Source organism: Pyrgilauda ruficollis, unplaced genomic scaffold, assembly GCF_017590135.1.
Source record: "Pyrgilauda ruficollis isolate IOZ18807 unplaced genomic scaffold, ASM1759013v1 scaffold59, whole genome shotgun sequence".
Taxonomy (NCBI): domain Eukaryota; kingdom Metazoa; phylum Chordata; class Aves; order Passeriformes; family Passeridae; genus Pyrgilauda; species Pyrgilauda ruficollis.
In genome coordinates this window covers 5,227,874-5,254,538 of record NW_024527599.1, presented here as the reverse complement: position 1 = coordinate 5,254,538, position 26,665 = coordinate 5,227,874, and the positions used below count along the sequence as shown (strand labels likewise).

Sequence of the window (26,665 nt, the reverse complement as noted above, 5' to 3'; positions counted from 1 at the left end):
CCTACATCAGTATTCCCAGCTCCACCCTTTTGGAGGTGAAAATAAGTACTGGAGAGTAAATTGCCAATTCTGCAGCACAGAGAAGTTTAATTAAGTACATTTGCATATTCTCAAATATCTGAACTTTATTACTTCTGTAATCAATCAGTCTCTCTCTACTATTTCACTTTTTTGCTGGAAATGGGCAGTGCTGAGGGAGTGCAGCTCCAAAGGAGCTTTGGTGGCTCTGGAACTCCACTTTTCACAACAGGACTGTGAAGGAAAAGGATGGCAGAAACAGCTACAGTGCACCTTCTTTTAAAAACATCCTATTTTAGCTGTCTTTTTGCTTTGGAGAAAGAAAACAGATCCATGATCTGAACGTGCCGTGCAAACGCACCCTCAGCTTGGCTAACACGGAGCCCTGCTGACATATTTTTGTTCAAAAACCCCCAACTTTGTTTTTAACTAATTTTTGAATGTAAAACGCAACAAAAAAAAAAAAAACATATCAGGAAAGTGAAATTTTAGGGAAAGGATGTAAAAAATGTGCGTGGAAAGTGAAATTTTGGGGAAAGGGTGGAAAAAACATGTCAGGAAAGCAAAATTTTGGGGAAAGGGTGGAAAAAATATCAGGAAAGCAAAATTTTGAGGAAAGAAATGTGTCAGGAAAGTGAAATTTTGGGGAAATGGTGGAAAATGTGCCAGGAAAGTGAAATTTTGGGAAAAAAAATGTGTCAAGAAAGTGAAATTTTGGGAAAAGAAATGTGCCAGGAAAGTAAAATTTTGAGGAAATGGTGGAAAAGGTGCCAAGAAAGTGAAATTTTGGGGAAAAAAAAGGTGTCAGGAAAGTAAAATTTTGGGGAGAGGGTGGAAATAAATATAATAATTTGCTGCTGGGGGAGAGATATAAAGAGATGTAATGGATTAGGATTATTGTGCTGAAGGTTCTGAACCCTTAGCTGAAGAGAGTGGTGAGAGGCAGACAAGGATTAGCAGATTTATGGAATGAAACACTGAAATTTGATTGTCTGGAAATGCACTGTTTTCACATGAAACCTGCCATCCTTTCCCTTCTTTCAGGCAGAGCAGTCACAGAGCTTTGCTGTGCCAGTTTTGGCCAATTTACAAGGCCAGTTAATCCTGACATGAAAAAGGGCAGCATCCATCCCATCCTGTGCTCTGAGTCACACCAGCAGCTCTCTCCTGGCTTTTTTTTTATTCCACAGGACTCCACAATAAATTATTTTGACGTATAAATAAATTTCTGTATGTGTGTGATGGGGTGCACATGCCCACCAAAACTTTTTTTAAGGGTTTTCAAATTAAAAGGGCCGAAAAGCCTTTGCAATTGGCTTTTAAATTTTGCCCAGCACTTCTATATCTGGTGATGGAAGTTTCTGGAAAACTGGGAGCTGCTCCTTGCCCGCTGTCCTGGCACTGGAGATTGTTCCTAAAGCACTCTGAATTGGTCTAGGATTTGCAAAACCCCAAGGAGAAGAAAAGGCTTAATTTTGTCTGGTTTGGTCATAGGGAAAACAGTGGCTGGTGGGTTTTGTGCTGGAATTGCAAGGCAGAGGTTGTGGGCACAAGCCTGACCCATTCAGTTCCCTAAATCCCTAAAAGGATCTTAAATCCCAGCTGCAAGCAAGCAAATACATCTCTAATATCTGGTGATGGAAGTTTCTGGAAAACTGGGAGCTGCTCCTTGCCCGCTGTCCTGGCACTGGAGATTGTTCCTAAAGCACTGCAGTTTGCTCGTGTTACTCTGAATTGGTTTAGGATTTGCAACACCCCAAGGAGAAGAAAAGGCTTAATTTTGTCTGGTTTGGTCATAGGGAAAACAGTGGCTGGTGGGTTTTGTGCTGGAATTGCAAGGCAGAGGTTGTGGGCACAAGCCTGACCCATTCAGTTCCTTAAATCCCTAAAAGGATCTTAAATCCCAGCTGCAAGCAAGCAAATACATCTCTAACTCCTTAGGGAGTTAGAGGTGCTGTGTCTGCATATGAAATTTTCCCTGAGAGATAAAGTCAAAATTAAGGAATTAATATTTCCCTGGCCAGGTAATTTTCCCTGCTGTTTCCATTTGGATTTTCAGCTGTTTGCACTCATTGAAGTGTCACTGGTTTTACTGAGGATGAAAAGAGCTCCTGGAAAATTGAATAGCACGTGGTTTAGATGGGAAAGAGTCACGGTGACAGCTGGGGAAGACACGGAGCTGATGAATTCGATGGGTGCATGGACGGGCGCTTTAAAGGACAACAGGAGTATTACACAACTACCTCAGCCTCGCAGCACTCCGCACATGGTTAAAGATTTGATTTGAAAGTACTTTCGCTATACTATTTTGCCTTTGTCACAGTTAATAGCGGCTAATTGCCGATCTGGGCGATCTCAGAGAAAAATTACATCCTTTTTTTTCTAACATACGCACAAAGGCTGCGATGAAAAAACACTCGTCATCACAGGCATTGGTGGTTCAGTGGTAGAATTCTCGCCTGCCACGCGGGAGGCCCGGGTTCGTTTTTTTTTTTTTTGAGTTCCTTATTTCTCCTTCCTTTTCCGCTTCCGTCGCGGCCGCCAAATCCTCCTTCAGCTCTACTGAGCCTCGAGCCGCTGCTCCCCCGCCGTGCCCCGCCGGGCTGCGGCTGCCCGGTTGTAGCGGGAGGATCCTCGGGGAGGCCGCGCCGGGGAGGACAAGATGGAGGTGTAAGGAAGGGCCTGAGGGGGGAGCAGAGGGCACGGCCGGGCCTCGGAGCCGCTCTGCCGTGGCCACAGCGGGGCTGCAGGGCATCTCAGCGGGGTTCGTGTGGGGAAAATCTCTATGGGGTGTGTGCGTGCATCTCTGTGGGCGTGGGGGGTGTGTGGGGGGGAACATCCATGTCGTCCTGTGCGTGAGGGGTGTGAGGGTGCAATGAATCCGTGAGTGTGTGAGGGTACAGTGAATCGTGAGGGGTGTGAGGGTACAGTGAATCGTGAGGGGTGTGAGGGTACAGTGAATCGTGAGGGGTGTGAGGGTATAATAAATCCGTGAGGGGTTTGTTGCACCCAGCAGTGAGTTCAGGCATTCTGCTCAATGTCGGAGGAGTTTATTTTATTAAAACTCCTGCCGGACAGGCTGTTGGGGTGAAAGGCAGCGTGGCTCGGCCTGAATCTCGCTCTTGTCACCTTCTGTCCCCTCCCGCTCCCTCTGCCCTGCGAGAGGTAAAATGGGGATTTTTCATTATTCTAATGAGCTTTGTGTAGGAGCTGGAAAGGCTGGAGAAGGAAAAAACCTGCGGGGTTTGTGGCAGCGATTGCAAACACAATAAGAGAGGCAGAATTTTGGCTGGTGGCTCTTTCAGGCCTTCTTACCTTGTGTTTTGGGCACAAAACTATAGGATTTGACCTGTTTTGAAGCTTAAAATTTCACAAATTCTGTGAGGCTGGTTAAATTTCTAGTTTTCATTTAATTTTAATTTCTCTAATGGGTGGGGACATTTATGGACGCTCAAAGTCACTGAGCTCCTGCAGCCCTGTAATCCAAAGCAAAAGTTGATAAAAAATATGAAACATTTGCTGAGTACAGGTTTTTGTATGACAGTCTTAATACTGCAGCCTGCAGAGAAATGAGCTGTTCTGGCTGTTGTACACTGAGAAAAATGCTTTTGATACCATCAATTAAAAAATCTGTGATCCTTCTTACACATCCACTGAATTTTTATTAATCTTCTTTTGCCTCCTGCCTGATTTGGAAGGGAAGCTTTGCAACTCTCCAAGTTCTTACTATGGATTTTTCTTACCAGAATTATTCTGCATTTCTTACCAGAATTATCTGTTATTAAAGAAAAGAACTCTCAGAAAACTGTGTGGTTTAAATATACATGTGTGAAGCAGCAGACTTGAAAATATCAGTGATATTTGTAAAGGTGTAATGCCCTGTACTAAGATATTTTTGATATATGCAGCCCTACTCAAGAGTATTTTGGTTTAGACTAAAATTTGGGCAAATATGAACTATTTAAAGACTCTAAAAAGTGTTTCTGTTGTTGGTGTTAACCATTAACATTTTTACCTTTCTGCTTAAGTCTTAATCACATAAAAATTATGTGAAGTGTTGAGCTGACTGTTAAAAATCCACATTAGAATCCATTATTCAGAATTCCTTGTTTCCTGACTGTAAAATTGGTAGCTGTGAGTCAGGACTGAAGGAAATTTTATTTCTATTGCAAACGTTAATCAGTTTATAATTCTGATATTTCAGAGCTGTTGAAGATTTGAGACTGACTCGTTGGCAGAAGTGGGAAAAAAAGTATTTTTCTGAATGGCAAAGCGGATTGGAATGAAAAAGGAAAGCATTTGTCTTAAATGATTTCATTCTTAACCCTTGATTCCGCAGCCTCATTTGCATGGCCATGCGTTTATTTCATCCTCTTTCAGCCGAAGAATTCCATACGTAATTCTCCCTATAGAATGTCTTTGATCCGCCGGGATTTCTGTAGGGCCCTGCTGAATGCAAACATTCTGAAGACTTGCATTTACCTCCCAACAAAAGCTATATGTGGTTTGTAAAACATGAATGAAAAACTAATTCGTGCCTGAGCTCACTTGCTGAAGTTTCACTCGGGTCAGCGAAATGGAAGTTGAAGTTCATCTCAGCGTATTTTAGAAGGTCCTTTTCATTTAAAAACAATGCTAGAACCTGTGGAAGTTTGTGGATGCATTTACCATTTGAAAGTGATGAACGTGACAGTTCTATTCAGGCCGTTCTCGGTGCTTAACAACACATTGTACCTTTTTTGTTGGTTTTTATTTTTTTGCTTTTTCCTAAGCTGCTGCACAGACCTGAGAAAGGCCTTTTTTTCCTTTTGTGTGGAAACTTTCTGTTGTTGTGGCTACTGACTGCTCAGCAGAATGTGTTGTTGAGGGAATAGAGGATGTTCTGGGGCAGGTTTTCTCCCTTTTTATACTTTAAATGTATAAATTTACAAAATCCAGGAGGAATAAAGGCATGCTCTGCAGTCACCCTGACAGCCTTGGATAAGGATCCTTGTTTAATGAGGACTGAGGAAGTGGAAAATGGGAAACTCAGCCTTGCCCTTCTAATATAGGAACAGGCACATTAAGATGGGAAGAATAAATTAAGAGGAAATGCAATAAATTGGTGATTTTTTCACTCATAAACACATAAAGCCCTGTTTGGGTCTGTGCACACACACGTGTCCATGGTACTAAAATACTCAGGGTGCTCTTGGCTGATAAACAAAACAGTGCTTGTAATCTGAATTCTTTTTCCCATCATTCTTTATTTGAATAAAATCTGAGGCATTTTTTCTAAGGAAGAAGCAAAGCAATTTGGTTTGAGTGTGTGAAATTGGGTGAGTAAAATGGGGTGACTGAGTGAAAGGAGTGTGTTGTACAAGTGTGTTATGATTTATGGGGCAAACTGTGCAAAATATACTCAATATTTATGTCACAATTTTACTGACAGCATGGTAAATATTTTCCAGAGATGGCGCCTGTAGAATCACCAAAATAAGATGTCTTGGGGCTTTTTAACTTCTTTTAGTGCCTGTGAGTGGGCAAAGAAAAGCTTCAAACAGTTTCATTTGGAACATAATTAATTCTTTTCATTTTTCCTTTTAGAAAAGATGCAAATGCTGCATTGCTGAGTAACTTTGAGGTAAGTTTGTCTTCATTCTGCTTTTAAAGCAGCAATTCCAAGTTGTCATCAGTCCCTTGTATCATCTTTGGAAGCTGAAACCTGGCAGTGGCAATCAGCAAAACCCGCAGGGGATTTACTCTTCCTTGCATTTGGTTTGGTTTCAAGAAAAAAAAAAAGCTTTTTAAAGAAGATTTGGAAATGGTTTTGCTAGTAATGGGTACTGTAGTGTTTGTTTGGTCTTGAGATTATTCTGAAGTGGGTATTTTTCCTCTCTCATTTTAAGGGGGGGTAGAAAGAAATGTCATGTCCTTGTTGGTTTAATTTAAGCCAGGTAATGGAAATATTTTGCTTTACCAATTAATTTAATTTTTGGAACAGTTTCAATAACCCAAGTGGTTTTGTATGTGTTACTGTATTGCTGAAGCTGCTTTTTATTGCAGCTGTTTCATTCTATTCTGAAATTAATCTTGAAGTGTTTTATCCTGGGCTGCATCTGTCTGCACACAGCAGAGCAGGCACCTGGTGAGTGTTGATGAGGCATCTGGGAAGAACTCTGCTAAATTTCCTCTGAGAAATAGAGGATACCCTGTCAGCCAAACTGGTGTTCAGTGCCTGGCTGTTGAAATCATGTGAAAAAAATAGCAAATATGATTTTTTGAAGTACTGATTCCCTCCAACTGCTGGTCCCTTTCCATTTGCTCCTCTTCCCAGTGGCAGTTCTGCTGCAAAGCCAACGTTCTGTAAATCCAGGGGATGCTTTGCACACCAAGTTCCATCCCTGCACATCCCTGTGAGCTTGCTGTCCTTTTGTGTTTGTTGTCAAAGCTCACAGCCTTAGTTTGAGATTTCAGCATCAGCAAGTGTTCCTTCTCCATGGAAGTGTGAAGTAATGGAGAGTTTGTAACTGATTATGTTCATATTTCTCACTGTCTGGAAATGTTTGGTTTCTTATTTCTCTGGACCTGTCAGTTTGTAATTCCCTGGGCTGGATCTTGAGTGAAGCCAGGTAAAAATGAGGGGATGAACAGGGAGAAGTGCTCTGTTGCTTTGCTCTGGGTGTTGACTCTGGATATACTGCAAAGCCTGAAGCAAAACACCTGAAAAAGTTCCATTCATGTCTTTAAAATAGTCAGAGCTTTTAAAAAAAACTATTTACATCCTTATTCATCACTCTGGGGCCAAAACATTTCTCATTGCATTTGTTGGTCCATCCACCAGAACAGCCACACATTTATTGTTTTTTGTCTGATAGGATTTTTCGTGTTCATTTATGATTTCCTGCTGTAATATTTGTAGGTAAAATGCTCTCAGGTGCTCTAAACCACTTTATTTTTTTATCTTTAGGTGTACCAGTTACTTACTGATCTCAAGCAGCAGCGTAAAGAGAGTGGCAAAACCAAGCAGAGCTCTGGGCAGCAGAATCTGAACACAATCATGTATGAGGTGAGCAGCGCTGGGACATAAAAAACCATTTACCAGTTAGCTCAAGCTGCAGTAATTCACATCCTTAGGGTTGTGGGTTGATAATTTGGTATCAAATTTGCCCTGATTCAAACCATAATGAAATGTTTTATCTGCCACTTTTCTGTGGTTGTAAGGTAACTGTGCTGTCAGGGCAGAGTTAGGCAGCTGCTGTTCTTAAAATCTATTAAAGAATTTCAACACTTCAAACCCCCTGGTTTTCAGCTGTTTAGTTTTGTTAGGATTTTTTTTTTTCATTCTAAGTATTCCATCCTTTTAAGACATGGCAGAGCTCACTATCATCTGATGAATTTGTGATGTCACCTAGTGTGCTAATTAAGATGATGATTTCAAGTCTGAGGCACAGATTACACAGTATTTTTTAATTAACAGAACTAAATCAATAATTTCCAGCCAAAACAGATAATCTAAATTGTTTTTTAATCCAAAGAAAAGCCACACCCCACATACAGATAACATCACTTGGATGCCAGGTTGGGAATAAACATTTCATCCTTGCTGGGAAGGAATTCTAAAATCTTACAATACAAATACTAACATTTAAAATAAATTATCAACTTCCCAGCGCCTTGCAGTGGGAGCCATTGTGTGTGTGCTGGGGAATTGCATGAGCAGCACCGTGACTGACAGGCAGCTGAAAGCACTTTGCCTTTGCTTGCATGAGTAATTCTGTTGAGCCCTGAAACGACTCATGTGGATAAGATCTGGCCTAGGCTTTGGTTTTGTTTTAGTTCTGGCTTTGTTTGAAAAAGGTACAGAGGTTGTAATTCCTAAACCTTGCATTCAACAAAATAGTGGCTTACAAAAAATGGGAATTAAATCTTCATGGAGACTGACAGTCTCTTCCTGCACCTCTGGGAAACAGCTGAGGAAGATCCTGTAAGTAAATTTGATCAGGATGCACCTGAAATCTTGAATTGTTTTGTTATTCTATGTGTTCAATACCTATAGGGTGCCTGGGGAGTAGTGGTGTCAATTCTGGGTGTGTTTTCTATGTTTGACTGAAAGAAAAGCAGAATTTGATTCTATAGGAGTGTCTTTGGATTTCTTCACAAGCTCCCTGCAGACTTGGTTCCATTGGCACTGAAGTAACTCCATAAAGGAGCTTTGTTTTTCTGTATTTTTGGCTTTTTCATTGATTTGAAATTGCCAAAAAAGAATAAACCTGGAAGAGAAATTACTCCTGTGAAATAATTACATGACATGACAATATAATAATTTCATTTCAATCACTGGTGGTGAATAACAGCTTCATTTTATCTGGAAATGTCAGACAGGGCTTAAAGAAAGGAAAAATAAATTATAATTATTTCCAACTCTTCATTTTGGGGTTTAATTCAAGCAACAATAAATATTTGGGAAGATTTTAAGTCACTTCCAGTGAAAAATCAGCTGTGACATGGAATTTTTATGGGGTTTTTTATCAACAAATTTTTTACTCAGGTTAGATTACTTTGTGTAATGTAATTCCATTATCCACCTGCTCAGTGTTGTTATTATAAATAAAGCAAATAAATGGAACATTTGCTGTCACAGTTAAGGTTGGTAGGTGTTACATGGAAAAAACTGATCAAAGTTTAATTGTCTCAATTAATTTTTAATAGCAAAATATCCTTGTAGATTTCATCACAAGCCACGTAATCTGCTTCTATCAACTTTAAATTGCCAAAAATGCAGGTAAAGGATAAAAACAAGGGTAGGTTAGAGAAATCCCTCTTTAAGATGGGATTTAATCCCATCTTAAAGAGGGATTTCTGGGCTGGCAGTGAGAATATTCCTGGCACTGGGCACATGAAAACTTGGGTTTAAGGATGAATTCAGCTTTCCTGTGTGCTTTTAAAGACAAAATCCAAACAAGGAGCAAAGCAAGCAAATCACAAACACAAGAGGGTTTTTGTAAGAAGACAGAGCTAAAGCTCAGTCCTTTCCTGTATTCTTCAACTTGCAATTTTGTGCTTTGAGCAGCTCAGATAGAGCTGATTTCCAAACCTGAATTCATTTTCCTGTTTTTCTCAGGTCTGAGGAGACTTTTCAGAGTACTTGTTCCATACACAACTGGTAAAACAAGTATTGTTTAATTAATAGTTAATTAATTGGTAATTAAATATGTTCTTGAACAAATATTAAATATGCATTAAATAATACATATTTTCTTTCTGTCTCTTGCAGACACTGAAGTACATTTCAAAAACACCCTGCAGGTACCAGAGTCCTGAGACTGTCAGGGAGTTCCTGGTAGCAATGAAAGACCATAAATTAACCAAGTAAGTGGAGCTGTGCATTTGAAAAGGAGTAAAAACTCAATTAATGCTGAAAAACTGATCCCTGTGGACAGTGTGATGATCTGATGAATGGATTTTGAGTATTTTCTGCCATTATTTAAATGCTCAGCCAGACATATTTTCCTTCACTTATGGGTATTTCCATCTTTATGTGCTGCTTGTCCAGGATCTCTGAGATCTACACTTCAGTTATTTAAATATTGTATCAACCAACCCCTCCCTCCTCCCCAGCAGTTTCTTGTGAAGCTGAACATCCAGTTGTTATTTTGGGAAGTTCTGCTTGGAAGAGAAAAGATTTCCTTTGCAGTTCCAAGACTCCCAAGGGCTTTTTTCCCTTCTGTGAGTGCCTGTTCTTGAGGCACATAATCCTCTTGGAGCTCTGCAGAGTGGGAGTGAAGCCTGATGTAAATAGAAGAGGAATCAGCTGGCCACTTGTTTGGATAGCTCTGATCACTCCTGACTTCTGAAGCAGAAAAAAACCAATATTTAGCTGCTTCTAAATTACTCCTCCTTCACTTCAGAGGAGGAGTTTTTCCCACACTGAGTGTGTTTTTATTCCCTGCTGGGAGGACTCCCAGGGAGTTCATCCTCTGGGAAAGAGGCTTTTCATTAATTTGGCTGTGCTACAGAATGCACAGGGAGAGCTCTGGAGTGCTGCAGGGCAGGTTTCTAGCCTGTCCAGAGCAGGGAAAGCAGATTGGCAGCTTTTTGTTAGAGTTTCAGTGCCCCCTCTCTACAGACAGGCACATCCAGCCCAGCAGCAGCTCTGCACAAAGGGATGCACAAAGGGATCCTTGGGAATTCTGGCCTGGAATTGTGCTTGGAGTGCTTTCTTTGCCAGGTCAGTAAGTCAGTGTTTAACCCTTCTGTAGCTCATTTTATCCAGCAGGATACTCATTTATGTATCCTAATCATTCTCTGGAGGTGTTGAAGCATGGAGAAAAGAAAATACTCTGCAATAAAAATACCAGAGGTGTATAGAGGTGGTGATACAGCACTGAGAGGTCTTTAAATTGGCACCAAACATTTCTTGAGTAGTAGTGAGCATCCTTCCCTTCTGGTGGTGTAAAACAGCCCTTTCTGAACAGAAATCAGCTTTGCTGTCAGTGCAGGGCAGCAGTTTAGGAAGAACCAGCAGAGCAGGATTTTTCAGAGTAAAACAAACTGAATGATGTTTCTGTAAAACTCCCATTAAAAATCAAAGTGTTTATTTTTATTTAAAGCTCATTTCTAAACTTTTCAGGTAGAATTTGACCAGGACATGAGGATTAGCTCTTAGTGTTATCACTTTAGGTACCTTCACTGCAACTGCTCCCCTGGATGGGATCTCCAAGGGTGAAATACAAAACAATTTAAGTTATGACAGAGAAACTTCCTGTCTTTAAGTTATGACAGAGAAAATTCTCTGTCTCCCACAGTGCTGAGCACTTTTGTAGAAGATCTACCCAAATATTCACCTTCCCACAGCTGCTTGTTCAGTGAGCTGGAAAGGTTGGAATAGTTACAAGCTTTAAATGAGCTTTTGGACTGTTTCATTTTTTATGGATGCTCTGAGGTGCCTTTGGGGTTAGGTATCATCCTGTGTGTGCTCTTCCTGAGGCAGTGAAGCAAGGGAATTATTCCCAAATCATTTCTTGTGCCTTGTCGCAGCAGGATGAGAGTGAAGAGCCAGCCAGTGGTGTAGGTGACAAATTTACTGTCAGAATTCAGATTTGTTCTGTGAGCATCCTGTACAACTTTTATCTGGTAAAGAACTTCCCAACTCTGCCACGTGCTTTACAGAATAAAACCCAGAACTGTTTTGTGTGATCCTGGCACTTCTTTTTTTCTCATCTTTTCCATCTTTTCCATTGTCAGGGCTCACCTGGCAGCCCCTTCACCCCAAACCACAGAGAGCACAAGGGATGCAATTACCCTTTAGGGCACTTTATATTAAACCACTTAAAGCACTGGTGCCTCCAAGGCAATTTGGAGCTACCTTTCTTTCCTAACCAAGGTCATTTCAACACTGCTCCTCTTGTTAAATAAAAAGGCTTTGATGGTTTCCATTCTGTGGGATGGAGGTGGTGTTTAGGGATTTCATTCCAGCTGTGTGCAGAGAGCTTCCTTCCCTTGGAGAGGAAAGACCTGCACTGTTTGCTCTGGCAGGACCTTGCTTATGTGATCCCTGTAATGACCTTTCCTCCCACCAAGAGTAATGAGCTCCAGACTCTCTGTGCTGCTTCCTTTCTGGGTAAGGCACCCCAAAATGTGCTCTCTGAACTGCTCACACACTGTCTGTGCTGCTAACAGCCCTCTGCAGTGGCTGATGAGATTTATTTGTGTTAATTGGGGTCTGTCCTCAGACAATTCAGTCTGGTTAAAGGGTCAGCAACACCCCATCACCCCAGACTGCTTCTCTGCCCTTTACATTCCTGTCATGACTCCACCTTTAATCAGAGGGGAAACAATTAAGCAGCGTTTTTATGCTCTTAATTAGGCTTAGCCTATTTCCTAATAGCAGGACTTTGAAGACCAGGATTTGCAGCCCTGCCTTGGGCTGTGCCATTCCGTGCTCAGGCTGTGATTGCTGCCCTCAGCACTAGGCTGTGCTCGTGGATGGGAGAATCCCCAGCTGGGGAGAGAGAGCAGCCAGGGAAACACCAGGAATTGAAGCACAGCAGAGCTTTGAATCAAGGGAATTCTTATTTTTCCTTCCTCAGCCCTGCAGGATGTCAGGCTGCACATGATGTCTGTGCTCCAGTGAGAGAACTGGTAACATAATTCTGGCAAATTCTGCAGTTCCTGGAAAATTACTTCAAATCCTTCTGTTATCACTGATTTTTGCCACTCAAAAAAACCAGGTTAACAGACCAGCATCCATTTTGTGATAGATTTGTCTTATTAGTGTTACAGACACAAAAAAAAGGCTTCCTAAAGGCAGATTTTTAAAATAATTTTTAAAGATTTTAAAAACACTAACATGTGCAAACAAATATTCCTGAGTCTTTTCAGAAAGCTGCCTTGCTAAATGGAGCAAATTCAAAGCCAGATATTTCACTGATACAGTTAAGGTGTGGTGAAACAGTTTTTCCCATAGTTTTTAATCACTACTTTGGTAAAATTCAAACTGTAGAACTGAGATTTTTTTTTTAAACTACAGCTCTGAACCCACATAATGAATTTTATTATTACCTTGTTGAGGCCTCAGGCTTTGGCTGAAGCTCCAGTTCAGTGAGCCATGTTGTACTTGGAAATAGAGTTTGCCACTAGCAGCTCATTTTCCAGTCTTAGTGCTGGAATGGCTTCATATTTGTAAGGTATAGTGAATTGCATTGCATGAAAAGAACATTTATTAAACTGGAGCTCTGTAATTGTGGTTCAATGACAACTGGCTCTACTTGTGCTTCTTCCTGCCACTGATAGCCCATCTTGCATCTAATTTTGGGATAACCAACTTTCCAATCACTGCATATTATTATAATTTTTTAAAAAATAGTCAGGAACATTGCTCTTTTTGTCTTTAAGTCAACACAGTTGAGGAAGTGTTGAGCTGAAAATCTTCAGTACTTCTAGAAAATATTTCCCTCATGACTGCCAAAAACTACAACAGATACAGACCTCTGCAATATTAAAGGCTGAAGGATTTGCTTTGTAATTTTTGCCTCCTCCAGAGCTTTCAGAATTAATATTCAGCAGCAAGTCAGCATCATGGTCATTGAACAGCAGCATCATTTAAGAGATTTATAAAGATTATTCTCAGCTTTTCCAGTGGGAATCCTTGTGGAGAATCACAGCACCCACTGGGGCTGTGATTTCCCATTTTGGGGAAATTCTCCCTCAGCCAGACCCTGTGCTCAGGGTTCAGGCATTAAAAGTTGCCATGGTTGATTGAAGATCATGGGATTTATATTTCCAGCACGAATCAAACCCCTGATTGTGTGTCCAGCTGTTACTTCATGGTTTTCCTAGTAACCCTCAAACATCCATTCCTGAGGATAAATTTGTTTCTGCTCAGGCACAGATGTTTGAAGGGTTTTTTTAGCTCTCTGTGCTGGATCTTGGCACTGTTCTCTCCTTACCCAGACCTCTTGCTGGAAAAACACTCTGGGAGTTCAGCAGATTTAAAAAGAGGGCAATACCAACACACAGAGGAGATTTTGGTTAAAATATAAACTGCAAAAGTTTGCTTAGTGCTGACAGAAAATGATGCATTTTGTCTGAATTTCCACAGGAGCATGGAAGTATTTGTATTATTTTTTAGAATGGATGTATCAATGTAGGATTGTCCTGTCTGCTCTGTCTGTGATCTTGAGCATGACCCAGAGGTGGTTTTTGTCCTGTAGAAATGTTTTTTAGGATTTTTAGGTTGGAACTCAACATCTTCACCTCCTCCAGCACTCTCCCCCTCACACACCTCAGACCCCTTTTCCTCCCCATAACTGCACAGGTTTTTTGTCCCCTGGAGCCTGAGCTCTGTGTGTGTCCCCAAACCCACCCCAGAGCATTTTTCCATTCTGGAAAAGCTGCTCCTGGCTGCAGCTGAGCCCCAGGGCTGCAGGATGTGTGCTCAGCAGGAATTGCCATGTTGGGATTTCTCAGCAGGCAGGTCCTGTGCAAGTCTGCAGCACGGCCCATTAACTCTGGTTAGTGGGATCTTGCTTTTATGTGAGAAAATTGCTTTCTCTGTCACTCATCTTTTGTATGGATTCTCCTCTTGAGTGAGCAGCTTTCGTGTTCCAAACTGGTACTAAAATCCAGGCAGAGCAGGGAAAATGCAGATGCTGAAGTTTGGGGGCAATGAGGCTGAAAATCTTCTTCACCTTCTGTTTGGATGAATGGGACAGTTCCCCTTTTATTTAACGAGCATCAGCGTGCCACGAGTGCTGTAGGAAGTGTAAAGATGAATTCATGGGAGCTGGAAAAAGTTAATTTTACTTTTTGGATTTAATGAAGCATGAAATAAACTCAGGCTTAGGTCTGTGCCCAAGCCAAACACTGCAATCAGGGCTGATCCTAATGCATGGTTGCCTTACTTAAAGCTAATCTTTGATGAAATTTTGGTTATTCAGGTTTTAATTTGTGTGAGTGCTGTCAGGAAATTCCAGGTACACAGAGAGCCTGACCCCAGCAGTCAGTTTGTGGGTTCACACTCAGAGCCTGGTCCCAGCAGTCAGTTTTTGGGATCAGTGTTAAAAAGGGGCAGTGGGCACTGACCTCCAGCTCAAACCTCTGCCTTCTGCTGCTGCTGAGGACTAAGCAATCCAGTTTCTTATTAAATGCATTTTAGAGACATTTTGGGAGTGTTTGTTTCATTGCTTCCCTCATAATTACATATTACCATGTCTAAAGATCATTATGTTGGGGTGTTAATTAGTGCTTATGCTGCACAAGCATTTCTAGATGAAATATGGCATTTATGCAGCTTTTGTAGCTTTTGGGGCTTTTTTTTTTTTTTTTTTTGCACCCTGCTGCTTGTTCCTTTGTGTTGTTCTGCATCATTTTCCAGTAGGGAGCTTTGCTGATCAAAACCAGCCATGAAATCCTTCAGATGACACATCTGAATGTGTTAATCACTGTAAGGTCTCTCTCATTCTTCTGTACACATTTATAAAGACTGCAAATACCCTGAAATGGTGCTTTTAGGATCTGTTTGGCCTGGCTGTAAAATTTGTAAAAATTCTGTCTATCCCTAATGAGTTGGAGTGCTGTTCATGGCTTATGAGCAAAGCTCTTGGAGAGGTGACTTTTTTTTGTTGTGCCCTCTATTTCTTCAGGAAACATCAGCAGTTGCACTAATTGATTGTTTTAGTCACCATGTGTAATTGGTGTTAATTTATTTGTGCTTGCTGCTGTGCCAGTAATCTTCCTGTGATAAAAACAGCTCTACCTGCTTGAAAATAGCTCTGGGTAAATCAGGTTTGCATTCTTCAGCTCAGGCATAAAATGGCTTTTGCTATTTGATCCTCTTTATTTGGCTCTGGAGTTTATATTTCAAGGATATTACTTTGAAAAGAAGAAGATGAGGAAATGTATTTAATAAAAGTCAAATAATATACTTTGTGTGGAGGAGTGGTGGAGCTGGAGGATTGGGATGTGTCTTGCTGCAAAAGAGAAGAAAGAGTTGTTTGAGAAGGCTCTGAAGTGTCATGTGAGAGAAACTTGGGTAAAATATGAATTCATCACAGTCTGTCCTTGTAAGCAGGGCTGGGGGAGGAGGGAGAGGGAGATTTTTACAGGGAGGATCCTCAGAGGAGCTGTTGAAGAGCTCTGGAAACTGAGCACCAACATTTGTGTGGCCAGGGAGCAAAGCAAAGAGCACTGAAAGCACCAGCTCTGCCTCCATCAGGCACCAAAGCAGGGAATTGCCAGCACTGGAGGAAAAATCTTTCAAAAATCCAGCTGAATTGGCCAAGATTTTATAGAATAAAGGTGTTATTTAATATTCTTTCCCAGCTCTGCATGGCAGTGCTGCCTTTAGCTTTGCTTTTACACAAGTGAGTTTTATCTCTCATTGATTCCTTGAATCACCTGCTTTCCACGTAAAGGATTTGAGTGCTCATCTCCTGTCATTATTGGGGTTTTATTCCTGGTTTTTATGACTGTGGGAGGTGGCAGCATAAACAAACACCTCATCTTTCTGCCTGTAAGGTGCTCTGAGTTCAGAGCAAAATCCAGCCATGCTCTCCATAGCCTCATGTTGGAAACACCAAATGGATTTGAGTGATGAACATGAGAAAACAAAGGAGGTGGAGTCCCTGCTTCCCATCACCAGTGGAAACATATTTTGGCTCTCCAAAAGCAAAGGAAACTAATAATAAATAAACAAATAGGAGGATTTTTCTGGAGCTTTCTGTTAGGGATTGTTAATATCTCACAAATGCTGGATTGAAAATTCACAAGCTTTTCTTCTGAAGCTGAAAGGGATGATAAAAATGGACATTTTAGCTGGCTCATCCAGCAGCCAGTGGCAGAGGCCTTTTGAAATGAAATTATATCTCTGAGGTTTCCAGACACACCGAAATTGTTGGCTGTAAACATGGAGTGATCTGTGTTCTCTTAAAAGCTGTGAGGTTTCCTTTCTAAAATCTCCCAGGGGAAAACCCTCCAGAACCAGATTAAATATGCTTTAAACCCTCCAGAATCCATTTAAACATGCTTTAAAGATGCTCTGTAATAAAAAGTCAGGAATGTTCGGCTCACTGGGAGAATGGTTCAGCTTTACTTAATGCTGAAGATGAAGCATCATCTTTTTTAAGGAACAGATTGCTCCACGTTTTTCTCTCTGAATGGAAAAGCAGATTTTAATTATGTGTTTTTCAAAAATGTATTTTTACCTTGGAGAAGGTAATAAATGCCAAGATTTAGTTTTTCCAAATTGTAGTTCCCTGCTGGAACTTTGGATTTGCAATGAGCTAAACGAATAAACAAGTTGCTGCCGTTTGATGGGACTGTAACTCCTTGGGTATGAAAATTGTTCTAAATTGTTCTTGTGGTTGTGTGTTCATGGCAGAAGTTTTGGATGTCTGCAGAGTTGTTTAACATTTCTGCAGAGCTTTAACAAAGCAGCAGTTAATTAATGCTTGCACAGTAATGATCTGAGGGTCTCTGCTTGCCACCTTAGGCCAACAGCAGTGTGGCTGAACACAGGAAAGTCCCCAAATCATTAAAATATCCAAATGATGGCCCTTCAGCCACACTGCAAACCCAGCCAGGATCATTCCTGGCAGTGACATTTCATCCCCGAGTTATCAGGAATGTGTTTGCATCACTGCAGCCATTGAGGGGATCCTCAAACCACCCAGTAATGTGCATTTTCTTCACTGTGCTTTTACCAGGGCAGAAAAGCTGCAGCTGCTGAACCACAGGCCTGTGAGTGCAGTGGAGATCCAGCTGGTGAGTACCAATGCCTGGGCCTGTTCAAAGCTGAGCTGGCAGCAGCTTTAACCTTGGAGATCAATTGAAGAATTGCTTTCTCATGGGCCACTGATTGAATGTATCCCTTTATTTTATGCACATTTTACATCCACAGCTTCAAATCCACTCAGCTTCCTCTCAGAGCCCTCTCAGACAGATTCTCCACCTCTGCTTGTTTCAGTGGCACATTTAAAATGCCCAGTGCAGTCATTAAATGAGATTTATGGAAGTATTGCAAATAAGAATATATTTAATATTTTTACTGTGCAGCTCTGTGATGAAATACTATATTTTTTACATCTTCCCTGTTTTTTTAATGGTATGTTTTAAATGTTTTTTTGTTACACTAAAATAAAAAATTCTAAAAAGAAATAAGCAGTAATGTAGGATGAGAAATGGGTATAAACTTTCTGATGGAAAGTAGCCATTGTCAGTGTAAGAATAATTCAGCTGTAAGGAGGCATTGTCACTAAATGGAAATAGATGTTTCTGTTCTCTCAAACATCTCCTTAGGAGTACAAACCCCTGTGGTAATAAAGAGCTTGTTACACTCAGGATATTATTTCAATAAAGATCTCTTGCATTAAGAACATCTGTTTGCAATCTTCCCCTGGAGCCAAGCTGAGGAGGAACAGGATCATATTTTGCTGCAAAAAAAAGGGGAAGGATTAAAGAGGGACCAGCAGGACCATTTTTCTTCTGTCACCAAGGAGCAGAGATGAAAATGCTGAGAGCATCTCAGGATGATTCCAGCTGAGGAATGAATGCTGGGGAGGTCAGTGTCCATCAGCAGCCCAAGCAGGAGCTTTAAGTTAGTCAGAAACCACAATTGGAGCCTGTCTCACACATTTGTTAGCTTCATATGCTTCCACAGATTTATTTTATTGCCATCTGCAGGCTTTCCTTCCCTTCTTTAAATGCAGTCATCTTTTGGGGCTCTCGGGTGACTGCATGGCTTTGTCTGTCTCTTCTCTCCTGTCCTACCTGCTTTATTGTTATTCTGCCTACCCATAAAATATTATATATAAAATAATACATAAAAATACATGCTTATATAGAAATTTAAATATAAATAAATATATAAAATAAAAATAAAATGTAATAAATCTATAAATAATATAAAAATAATGCACATAAAATAATATATACTATAACATATAATATATAAAATACTGAAAATAGTTTTCTCCTATGTCATGTTTGAAGAAAATAAGAATTTTGGGCCTTTCTATTTGAAGTCACCTTTCTGTAGAGTTATTTTAGATATATATATTTGGGATATATTTATATATAATTAATTATATTTAAATTATATTTTTATATAATTATAACAGTAATATTTTTAGATATAAATATTTGGAATATTTTAGATATTCCATATTTTGGATATTCCAATATTTTAGATATTCCAAGTTTTGGAGTGTCAAAGTTAACTAAAAAAACTCATTGTTGAAACTTAGAGAACTCAGCCACAAGATTGGAGTTGTCAGTTCATGATTGATCCAAACCCTTCTCCAGTGATCAGAATCAACTTGTGAAAATTTCATATCCGTACATCTGGGGCTTAGCCAATTTGTATCTTCCTGGAAGTTTTGGGGAGCAGTTTTCCCTCTTCCACCGTGGTTCCCCTGCATTCCCAGGGCACTTTTCCTTCCCCACAATCAGCACTGCAGTGTGTGAGTGTCCTGGGGTGTTAACCCTGTGCTCCCCAGAGCTGCACACACTGAAAGTGCCTCCATCAAAGCCTTTGGAGCTCAGGGGCTGCTGGGCAGCTGCAGCTTGGTGTTCCTGACATCAGAGCTGGGAGAAGCAAGGACATGGTGTTGCTGATCAGTTGCTGGCTTGGACCCTGGTTTTGATGAGGACAGAGGCTACACAATTCACTGAACACACAAAATCTGCCTTTTCTGGGTATAAAACCACACAGAGGTCACCCATGCACAGGTTCCTGCAGGAGAATCCATTCCCTGCAGTGCTGGATGAGACACAGCCTGCTGAGAAGTGAATTCTGCTCTAAAATTTGATTTTAGATTGAGAGCCTTGATCTTGAATCTGGAGCCTTGATTCTCCCTTCACTGAACTTGCCCTGGATCAGAAATAAATGCTGGGGAGAACTTCTGAGCAGTTCTTGGAATGGGGGCACATCAATTTTATTTTTCAGAAAGCTTTAAACAAAATGCCAGCCTAGTCCAAGCTGGCTCTCACTTGCTCAGTTTTGATGTCTCAAACTTTTATTACTCAGTGCATCCTGATCATGGAATGGGGTCTGATTTACCTGGCAGGCTCATGGGAGAGGATATTTATCATTATCATTATAATTATTGCTGCTTTTTGCCTTTCCAGCTTCTTAGTTTTTTACTCTCCCTCTACAACATTCCTTCCTTTTAGCTGTATGCAAACAAGAAGTCCATTTTGATAAAATTATTTTGCAGCTAAAAAGCAAATTCCTGCTGTGATGTTTTGATTTTTTGTAAACCTTAATGCATAAATTGCTGCCATTGTCCATCTTTGCCTTTTCCAGCTTCTATGCCAGGATTTATTTTCCAACAACAATAGCAACAAAAGGAGCATGAAATTCAAATTCTTACCCCACAGAGTAAAACACTGTACACATTGCAGCTGTCTTGACCTCCTGTTTTAATCTTTAACATATGTAGGGTCTGGCTCAGTGATTCCCAAAAGGGGGAAATAAAAAGTCAGGGATGTTCAGCTCACCATGAGAGTGGTGAGGATAAAGCATCATCTTTTTTAAGGAACAAATTTTTCCATGTTTTTCTCTGTGAATGGAAAAACAGATTTTAATTTTGTGCTTTTTAAAAATGTATTTCTACCTTGGAGAATTTCATACTTATAGGCTGGCACATTGTTTTTTATACTGGGAAATAATAATGGAAAATATTTTGGAAAATCAAAGATCTTAAGGGGGTTTAAACAGTTTATTTTCTCAACAATGTGTTTTGCCTTGCTTTTGGTTAATTATCTCCGAGGGACATTAATTCAATCATTCAGTCTTTTACTTAATTTCTTTTTTTTAATGTGTTTTTTCCTATTGATGTGGTGCTGAGCAATTTCAAATCACTGCTCAAAGGAGGAAATAACAGTGATTTTCTCATCAAACATCTCCCCTCCCCCTTTGGAGGTAAATTATGTGCTTGATTGCTTTGGAAATGATCAGAGCCCCTATTTGCTTTATTACTGTACTTTACTGATTATTTTAAAATCTAATTCTTAGCTTATTATTCCAATGAACAATAGCTTTTAACCCACAGGTTCTTCTTTGATGCTGAGGTTTGTTGACCAAATGCTGAGAGAATTTCTCAGTTCTTTCAGGGCTTTTTGGGGTTCTTCAGTGTGGCTTTATTTATTCTTCATTCTTGATTTATTGTTATGTCTCAGGAGACTAAACCAAATAAACATTAGCACTGAAAGCAGCACAGGGAGGAGGATGAAGTCTCTTAAATTCTGCTTTTATTTGGGTAAGCACAAAAGATAGGTATGGTTTGAATTAAGGATGTTTGTCCTTGTTTCACTGAGTAAAAAAAGGAATTTAGACAGTCCTGAGTGATTTTGTGCTTCCATTTGTCTGTGGCACTGTGAACATAGATTTACCCCTTAATTTATGAGTAAGCACTTTAATCCCTGGGATTAATCTTCATGGGCTGGCTGTGAATTTCTGAGAATTCAATTTGAGCTGCAGGGAGAGCGTGCTGCTTTTTGTTTGAGCTGGGAGAATTTTATGCCAATTAATTTGTAAAGTTTTCCTCTTTGATTAGATGTAGAGCATTGTGGAAACTAAATGGGAGCAATGCTGACTTTATGAATATATTGCAATGGAAATTGAGTAACAAACTGCTGTGATTTGGGTGAAACAGAAATGATTAGTGAGTCCTGAGCTGAGTGAATAACCACATTTCACAGGTAACACACACTGGGTGTGGTTGTGAATGACATTGATGTGCTGCAGCAATTTTTCCTAAACCCCTGGAGTTATTTTGGAGCAGCACAGCCTTGAATGCTGAAAAGCAGCAGTGACAATTACTTATGACATCAGGGGACTTTTAATGCAGAAATGACATTTCTGTCACACTGCCCACGTCTGCTCCTCACCCAAATCTGCAGATATTGAGGCCACTTTGGTCAGAAATACCCCAGCTTTGGTCAGAAATACCCCAAACTTTTCACATGGCATCCCCTGAGAGGGGAAACTGTTCCCATTAGAGCTGGGTGGCACTGCCAACATCAACATCTGAGCTCATCCCCTCCCTTCAAACATTTGCATTTTTGTTTTCTTTACTATAAACTTTGCATTCCTGGCTGCTTATGGACTCAGTCTGGGTCTTGAGCAGTTCCAGCCAGTGCAGGGCTTTTGGCTGGAGATTTTCTCCAAGATTGGTAAAATTGCTGCTGGAAAAGGAGGTACCTGAATCCAGCTGGGGTTTTTTGCCTCTTAGGCTGCTTCTTACATCTCATTTCTCTTCTCAGCACCATATTTCTTAGTGCTCTCAGCATCAAAGGTATTTTGTCTTGCAGCTGTGAGAACATCTGCTGAATGTAGAATGAGTGACCTCCTGTTCCCCTGAGATCTGTTTTCTTTTAGGACAGTTTCATTTGCCTCTTTATCTACATGCTGGCTGGGCTTAATTTTTGAATTTTTCCTTTTGGCTTGTTGCTTTGCTGCTTCCTCACTGCTTATGTTGTCATAAATCATCTCAGGCTGTTTTTTCACTTCCTGAAAGAGTGAAAAAAATTGATTTTCACAGTTTGTGCTTTTGGTCCTTTGAAATCTCAAATAATACCACAACAAAATAAGGCTGAAGCATCAACTTGACTAAGAAGCTGTCTGTCCATCCTGCTAAATGTTGATTTGTGTCTGTTAGTGATTCCTGGGAGCTGCTGGAGAGGCACCAATTTTGCCAGTTTTTGAATTTTGCTGCAGCAGTTGAAGGAATTCCCACTTCCCTCTGGATCTGTCAGCAGAAGGGAATTTGGGAGCTCCATCCCCTCATCAGTGCAGGGTCTGGTGTCTCTAAAAATGCTTTTCCCAACATTGTAATGAGCCATCACTTAGAGCACCAGAGCATCTGAAACACCAGAGATGGTTTTCTTCCATCAGCTTCGTGCTCAGCTGGGATTTCTGGGGCTGCCAGAGCAACCCCAGAGCTGCTGTGTCTGTCCATGCAGTCTGACAGCCTCGTGCTGTGCACAAAAATGACATCAGAGGGGTTGTTCGTACTGGGAGTTGGGGCATTACTCCTCTGGAGTCACTGGGGAGCAGGGAAGAAAACAGGGATTAGAATTCACATGTTCTGCCTTAAAATCAGGAGTTGGCAAGAGCTAGTGCTGATCAGAAATCCCTGGTTTTTGTTTGAGTTCTGATTTCATCAGAGCAAGCCCCTAAAGGAGAAAGTGGAGAGGAAAAAAGGGAGAGGAGATACAGATCTAGATAAAATTAAAATGGGAAGGGGGTTGGACTTTATGGCATGCAATGAATCAAATCTAAACAAGGCCAAGTGCTGTTTCTCTGAGGGATGCTAACAAATCTGGGAGACATTGGTTCAGTCACCCTTCCTGGAGTGATCCAGGTGTCCAAAGCACCTGGGCTGGTTCTTTGTGCAGCTCCTGCTCCTACAGCACCTACCCCACCTTGAAAATGGAGTGTAACAGAAATTATTAACCCCATAATGCAGTCTGAAAGCCTGATAATCCTGTGTGAGATTCAACAGCAAAGGTCATCTGGAGAGAAGTGATTTGTCAGCAGCACTGGCACCAAGGAGTGGGTGGAGCAGATTTGATCATGGAATCACAATCCAGAATAGTTTGGGCTGGGAGAGACCTGAAAGAACATTTAGTTCCAGGGACATCTTCCACTTCCACACTTAGTGGTGTGGTGCTGATGCTCCAAGGTGTGCTGAGATGATTCCCTGGGAATTGCTGGCAGGAATCAGCTGCCAGGGGCTCTCCCAGCCAGGGCAGGAGGATTTGAGTGTGTTTGAGCACAGGATGTGCAGAGGAGCAGCTGCTGGGAAGCAGAGCCAGGGCTGCTGTTCAAGCCTCTGTCCTACAGTAGTTGTTGAGCTTGGAAAGCCACTCCACAGGGATTTTCATCCTTTGATGGGGATAGTCCCCAGAAAGTCATTAACAAATGGAAATTCAGTGTCTGCCTTTTGCTGAGGAGTGGATTCTCTCTGTGTGTGCAGATCTGTGGATGATCCTGATGAAAGATGATCAGATTGTGCAAAGAGGACTCTGAAGAAAAGCAAAAATGAGTTGAAGTCCCACTCTGCTTTTCAGAAGGCATCTGAAGAGCTGGCAGTTTACAGCTAGAGCTGATTAAACCTGCATTGACTTGGAACCATCATTACTATAAATCACTCCTCTTCAAAGGCCATTTTCAAGGACTTGCTGTAAAAAAAAGAAAACTCAAACCCCACAATCCTAATTGGTTTCATTTGTCTTTGAAGAGTTCTGACTTGCTTTTCCAGTCTTCTGACAAGCTTTTTTTTCCTTTTAACAGCTGCCTATAAATTAGGGCAGTTGTTTTACTGGTAGCAGTGATATAAAAGCTGCCACAGCTCCACAGTGGGAGTAGGTCCCTAATTAATCTCCTGGAATCATGGAGTTGAGTCATGACAATGTTTTTGATGTTGCTCAGAGCTTTTAAATGTCTTTATATCCAGGAGTCTCCCAATCCAAGCAAATTCCAGTGGAGTACAGCTGCCTGTAGGATGAGGTGGTTTCTTTTATGGGCTGATTATTTTGTGCAGGTACTGGATGAGATGCCAAGGTCCAGGGAATCCCTCTCAGGATATCCCATGAAAACACAGAAACTTGGAAGGACAGGAAAGTGGGACTGCATCTGAGCTAAAGGAAAAGCCTGGCTCAGGACAAGGATGTGGAGGCTGAGAGAGGCTTTAGGGTAAGCCAGGCTGTTCCCAGGGTGGTGTTTTCCTTGCTCTAAGGAAAGCAGGATCTCATTACACAGTGCCAATTGTCGTGGTGAACAATGGAGTCCTTTCTTTCTTTTTATTTTTTCTCAAAATATTCCAAGAGTTCTGCTTTGTAAAATGCTTTTGTGATGAGCTCAGGCTGTGTCTTGACAAAGTCTTCCCTGCTGAGCTGAGTCCTTCTCCCTGAGGGAGGAAGTGTGGATTTCATGATGCCAATGGGTTTTTTTTTTTTTGACCTGCAGATGGTGGAAGAAAGTGAGGAGAGGCTGACAGAGGAGCAGATCGAGTCCCTCCTGCAGACAGTCACCAGCATCCTGCCAGGGGATCCAGAGGAGCAGCAGAGGGACTCAGCAATGGCAACAGAAGACAGAGGTGACCAGGCATAGGAGGCAGCACTTCCAGAAGAGAACCAGCTGCTGTTAGTCTGGGTTTGATACCAGTTCAATCCTGTATTGGACATAACTATAAAATATATTCAAATTTTTATGATTTGGAGGTGATGAGGGAACCAATTGTTCACAAGGAAGCAGGGAAAAGGACTCTATTGTTTGGGTGTTTGGTCATAAAGGGGGTGGCAGTGCCAGGGTTTGCAGTGGAGCAGCCTGAGGAGTGCTGGGGCTCAGCATCTTTGGGGGTTTTTCCATTCCCCACAGAATCAGCACAGCAGTGCTGCAATGAGAATTCCTTTCAGAAGCTTTGCAGTTGCCCAAGTGGCTCCCAGAGCAGTGCAAAGCCAGTTTTGGGGTGTTTGCAGAGCAGGACATGGGCAGGGATGTACAGGAGCTCCTTGGGGCCTGGCCAGGCACTCCCAAATCTTGGCATCATGGAATTGAGAGGATCTGTGGGAGGGCGCCTCAAGGATGTCTGATAGTCCCTTCTGAAGAAAAGAGATCCACATTCAGCAAATTGCACTGAAAGCAGGGAGCTGGGGGGGGTTGAAGCTGTGAAATCAAAGCTGTGAGTGCCCAGACAGCAGAATATTGAGGTGTCTCTTTGCCCTCTGAACATTTATTGCAATATTCACACACAGACAAAGCACTCCTATGATGGAGGAATAAATGAGGCAACACTGAGCTCTTGATCTGGTTTGGAAAAATGAGAGTCAGGCCTGGATGAAGCAGAATTTCCTGAGCTTTTTTGTGTGATGAAGGATTTCAGGATCAAGTATTTCATGTTGAAAGCCTTTGTGATTATAATAAATCATTTGTGTGTGAATATCCACACAAAGTCAGCCACTGGTTTAAATTGTGGCTGCAGACCATTCTTTTATAATTATTATGATGTACTGGAAATAGAAATAAAATTTTAAGTACATCCTGGGAGTTTTGTGACTTACAGATGAGATCAAATCACAAAATCTGACTTTTTTTTCCCCCCTCCGCTCTGTCCTGGGTTTATTTTGTGTTTTTATGCAGAGAATTTGTGCTTTCTGATCTTCAGTTGTGCAGTGTATGAAAGGGACTGATAAATTCCAGTGTCTGGGGGATTTGTCATATTTGTTTCCGTGGTATTTAAGCTTCTTTGATGTTTGGAAAGGAAAGAAAATTATTGGGAAAATATATTTGTTGCCTCTTAAAGGTCATTTATCATATAGTAAATGCTTTCCAAGGCTGGAGACTAAAGTTACATTTAGACTGGTTTTGTTTAGTGTTGGAGGGGGAAAGCCCTTGATGGGTTTGTGATACCTCAATGTATATTTTTCTCTCCAAAAGGGAAAGAAAACGAGAGATAAGTGGATCATGGCATGGAAAGACACACAATTAATTTTAAAATTAACATTTTTATTCACAGCAGCCCGTGATGTTGTTTGACAGGCTGCAGCCTTGGGCTGCAAGTGTTTGCATTTTGACGTGCCCTTTCCTAAAATGAAGTTATTGAGATTTGTTCTGAACATATCAAAAGCAGCTGGAAGCAGACTGTAAATACCTTCAGCCAACAAGAACAACTCAACAGATCCCTGAAGTTGGGTGTTCCATCTTGGGAATTTGTTTGTTGCTGGGCTGGGTTTTTGCCAGCAGCTGTGTGGGTGCTGTACAGGATGCAGGAACTCCTCACTTGCTGCTGGAGTGAACCTTTCTGTCAGTATCAGTTCCAGATGTTAACAGCTGTTAGCCCTCTGTAAATCCACCCCTGGCTTGTAAACAACAATTCCCCTAAAAATCCAGTGCTGAACAACATTTGACAGGCTCTGGGCTTGTGGCATGTGCACTGCATCAAGAAATGAGTTTTAAACCTGTACATTCAGGTGAGGATTTACTCTGAGGACAGGTTTGAGTTGTGTTGTTTGATCTTTTCTGGGTCAGAACCCCCAGATCAGAAATGATTTATGGAGGGCAGATATCACCTTGCTGATGTGACACCATTTCCCAATGTCCTGAATATCACACAGAAGATCTGCCAGTCTCCCACATTGCTTTTTATTCCCTTAATTATCC

At 41.2% G+C, this 26,665-nt stretch overlaps 1 protein-coding gene across 1 annotated transcript; it reads left to right on the top strand.

Annotated features, from left to right (window-relative positions):
* The first annotated feature begins 2,549 nt into the window (after positions 1-2,549).
* Positions 2,550-24,719, top strand: LOC121361778 (CGRP receptor component). The gene is made up of 6 exons (XM_041482784.1): positions 2,550-2,688; positions 5,605-5,641; positions 6,968-7,066; positions 9,275-9,369; positions 17,205-17,262; positions 24,473-24,719. The coding sequence occupies exons 1-6, from the start codon at positions 2,681-2,683 to the stop codon at positions 24,614-24,616; spliced, it is 441 nt and encodes a 146-aa protein (XP_041338718.1). The 5' UTR covers positions 2,550-2,680; the 3' UTR covers positions 24,617-24,719.
* The last annotated feature ends 1,946 nt before the right edge of the window (positions 24,720-26,665 follow it).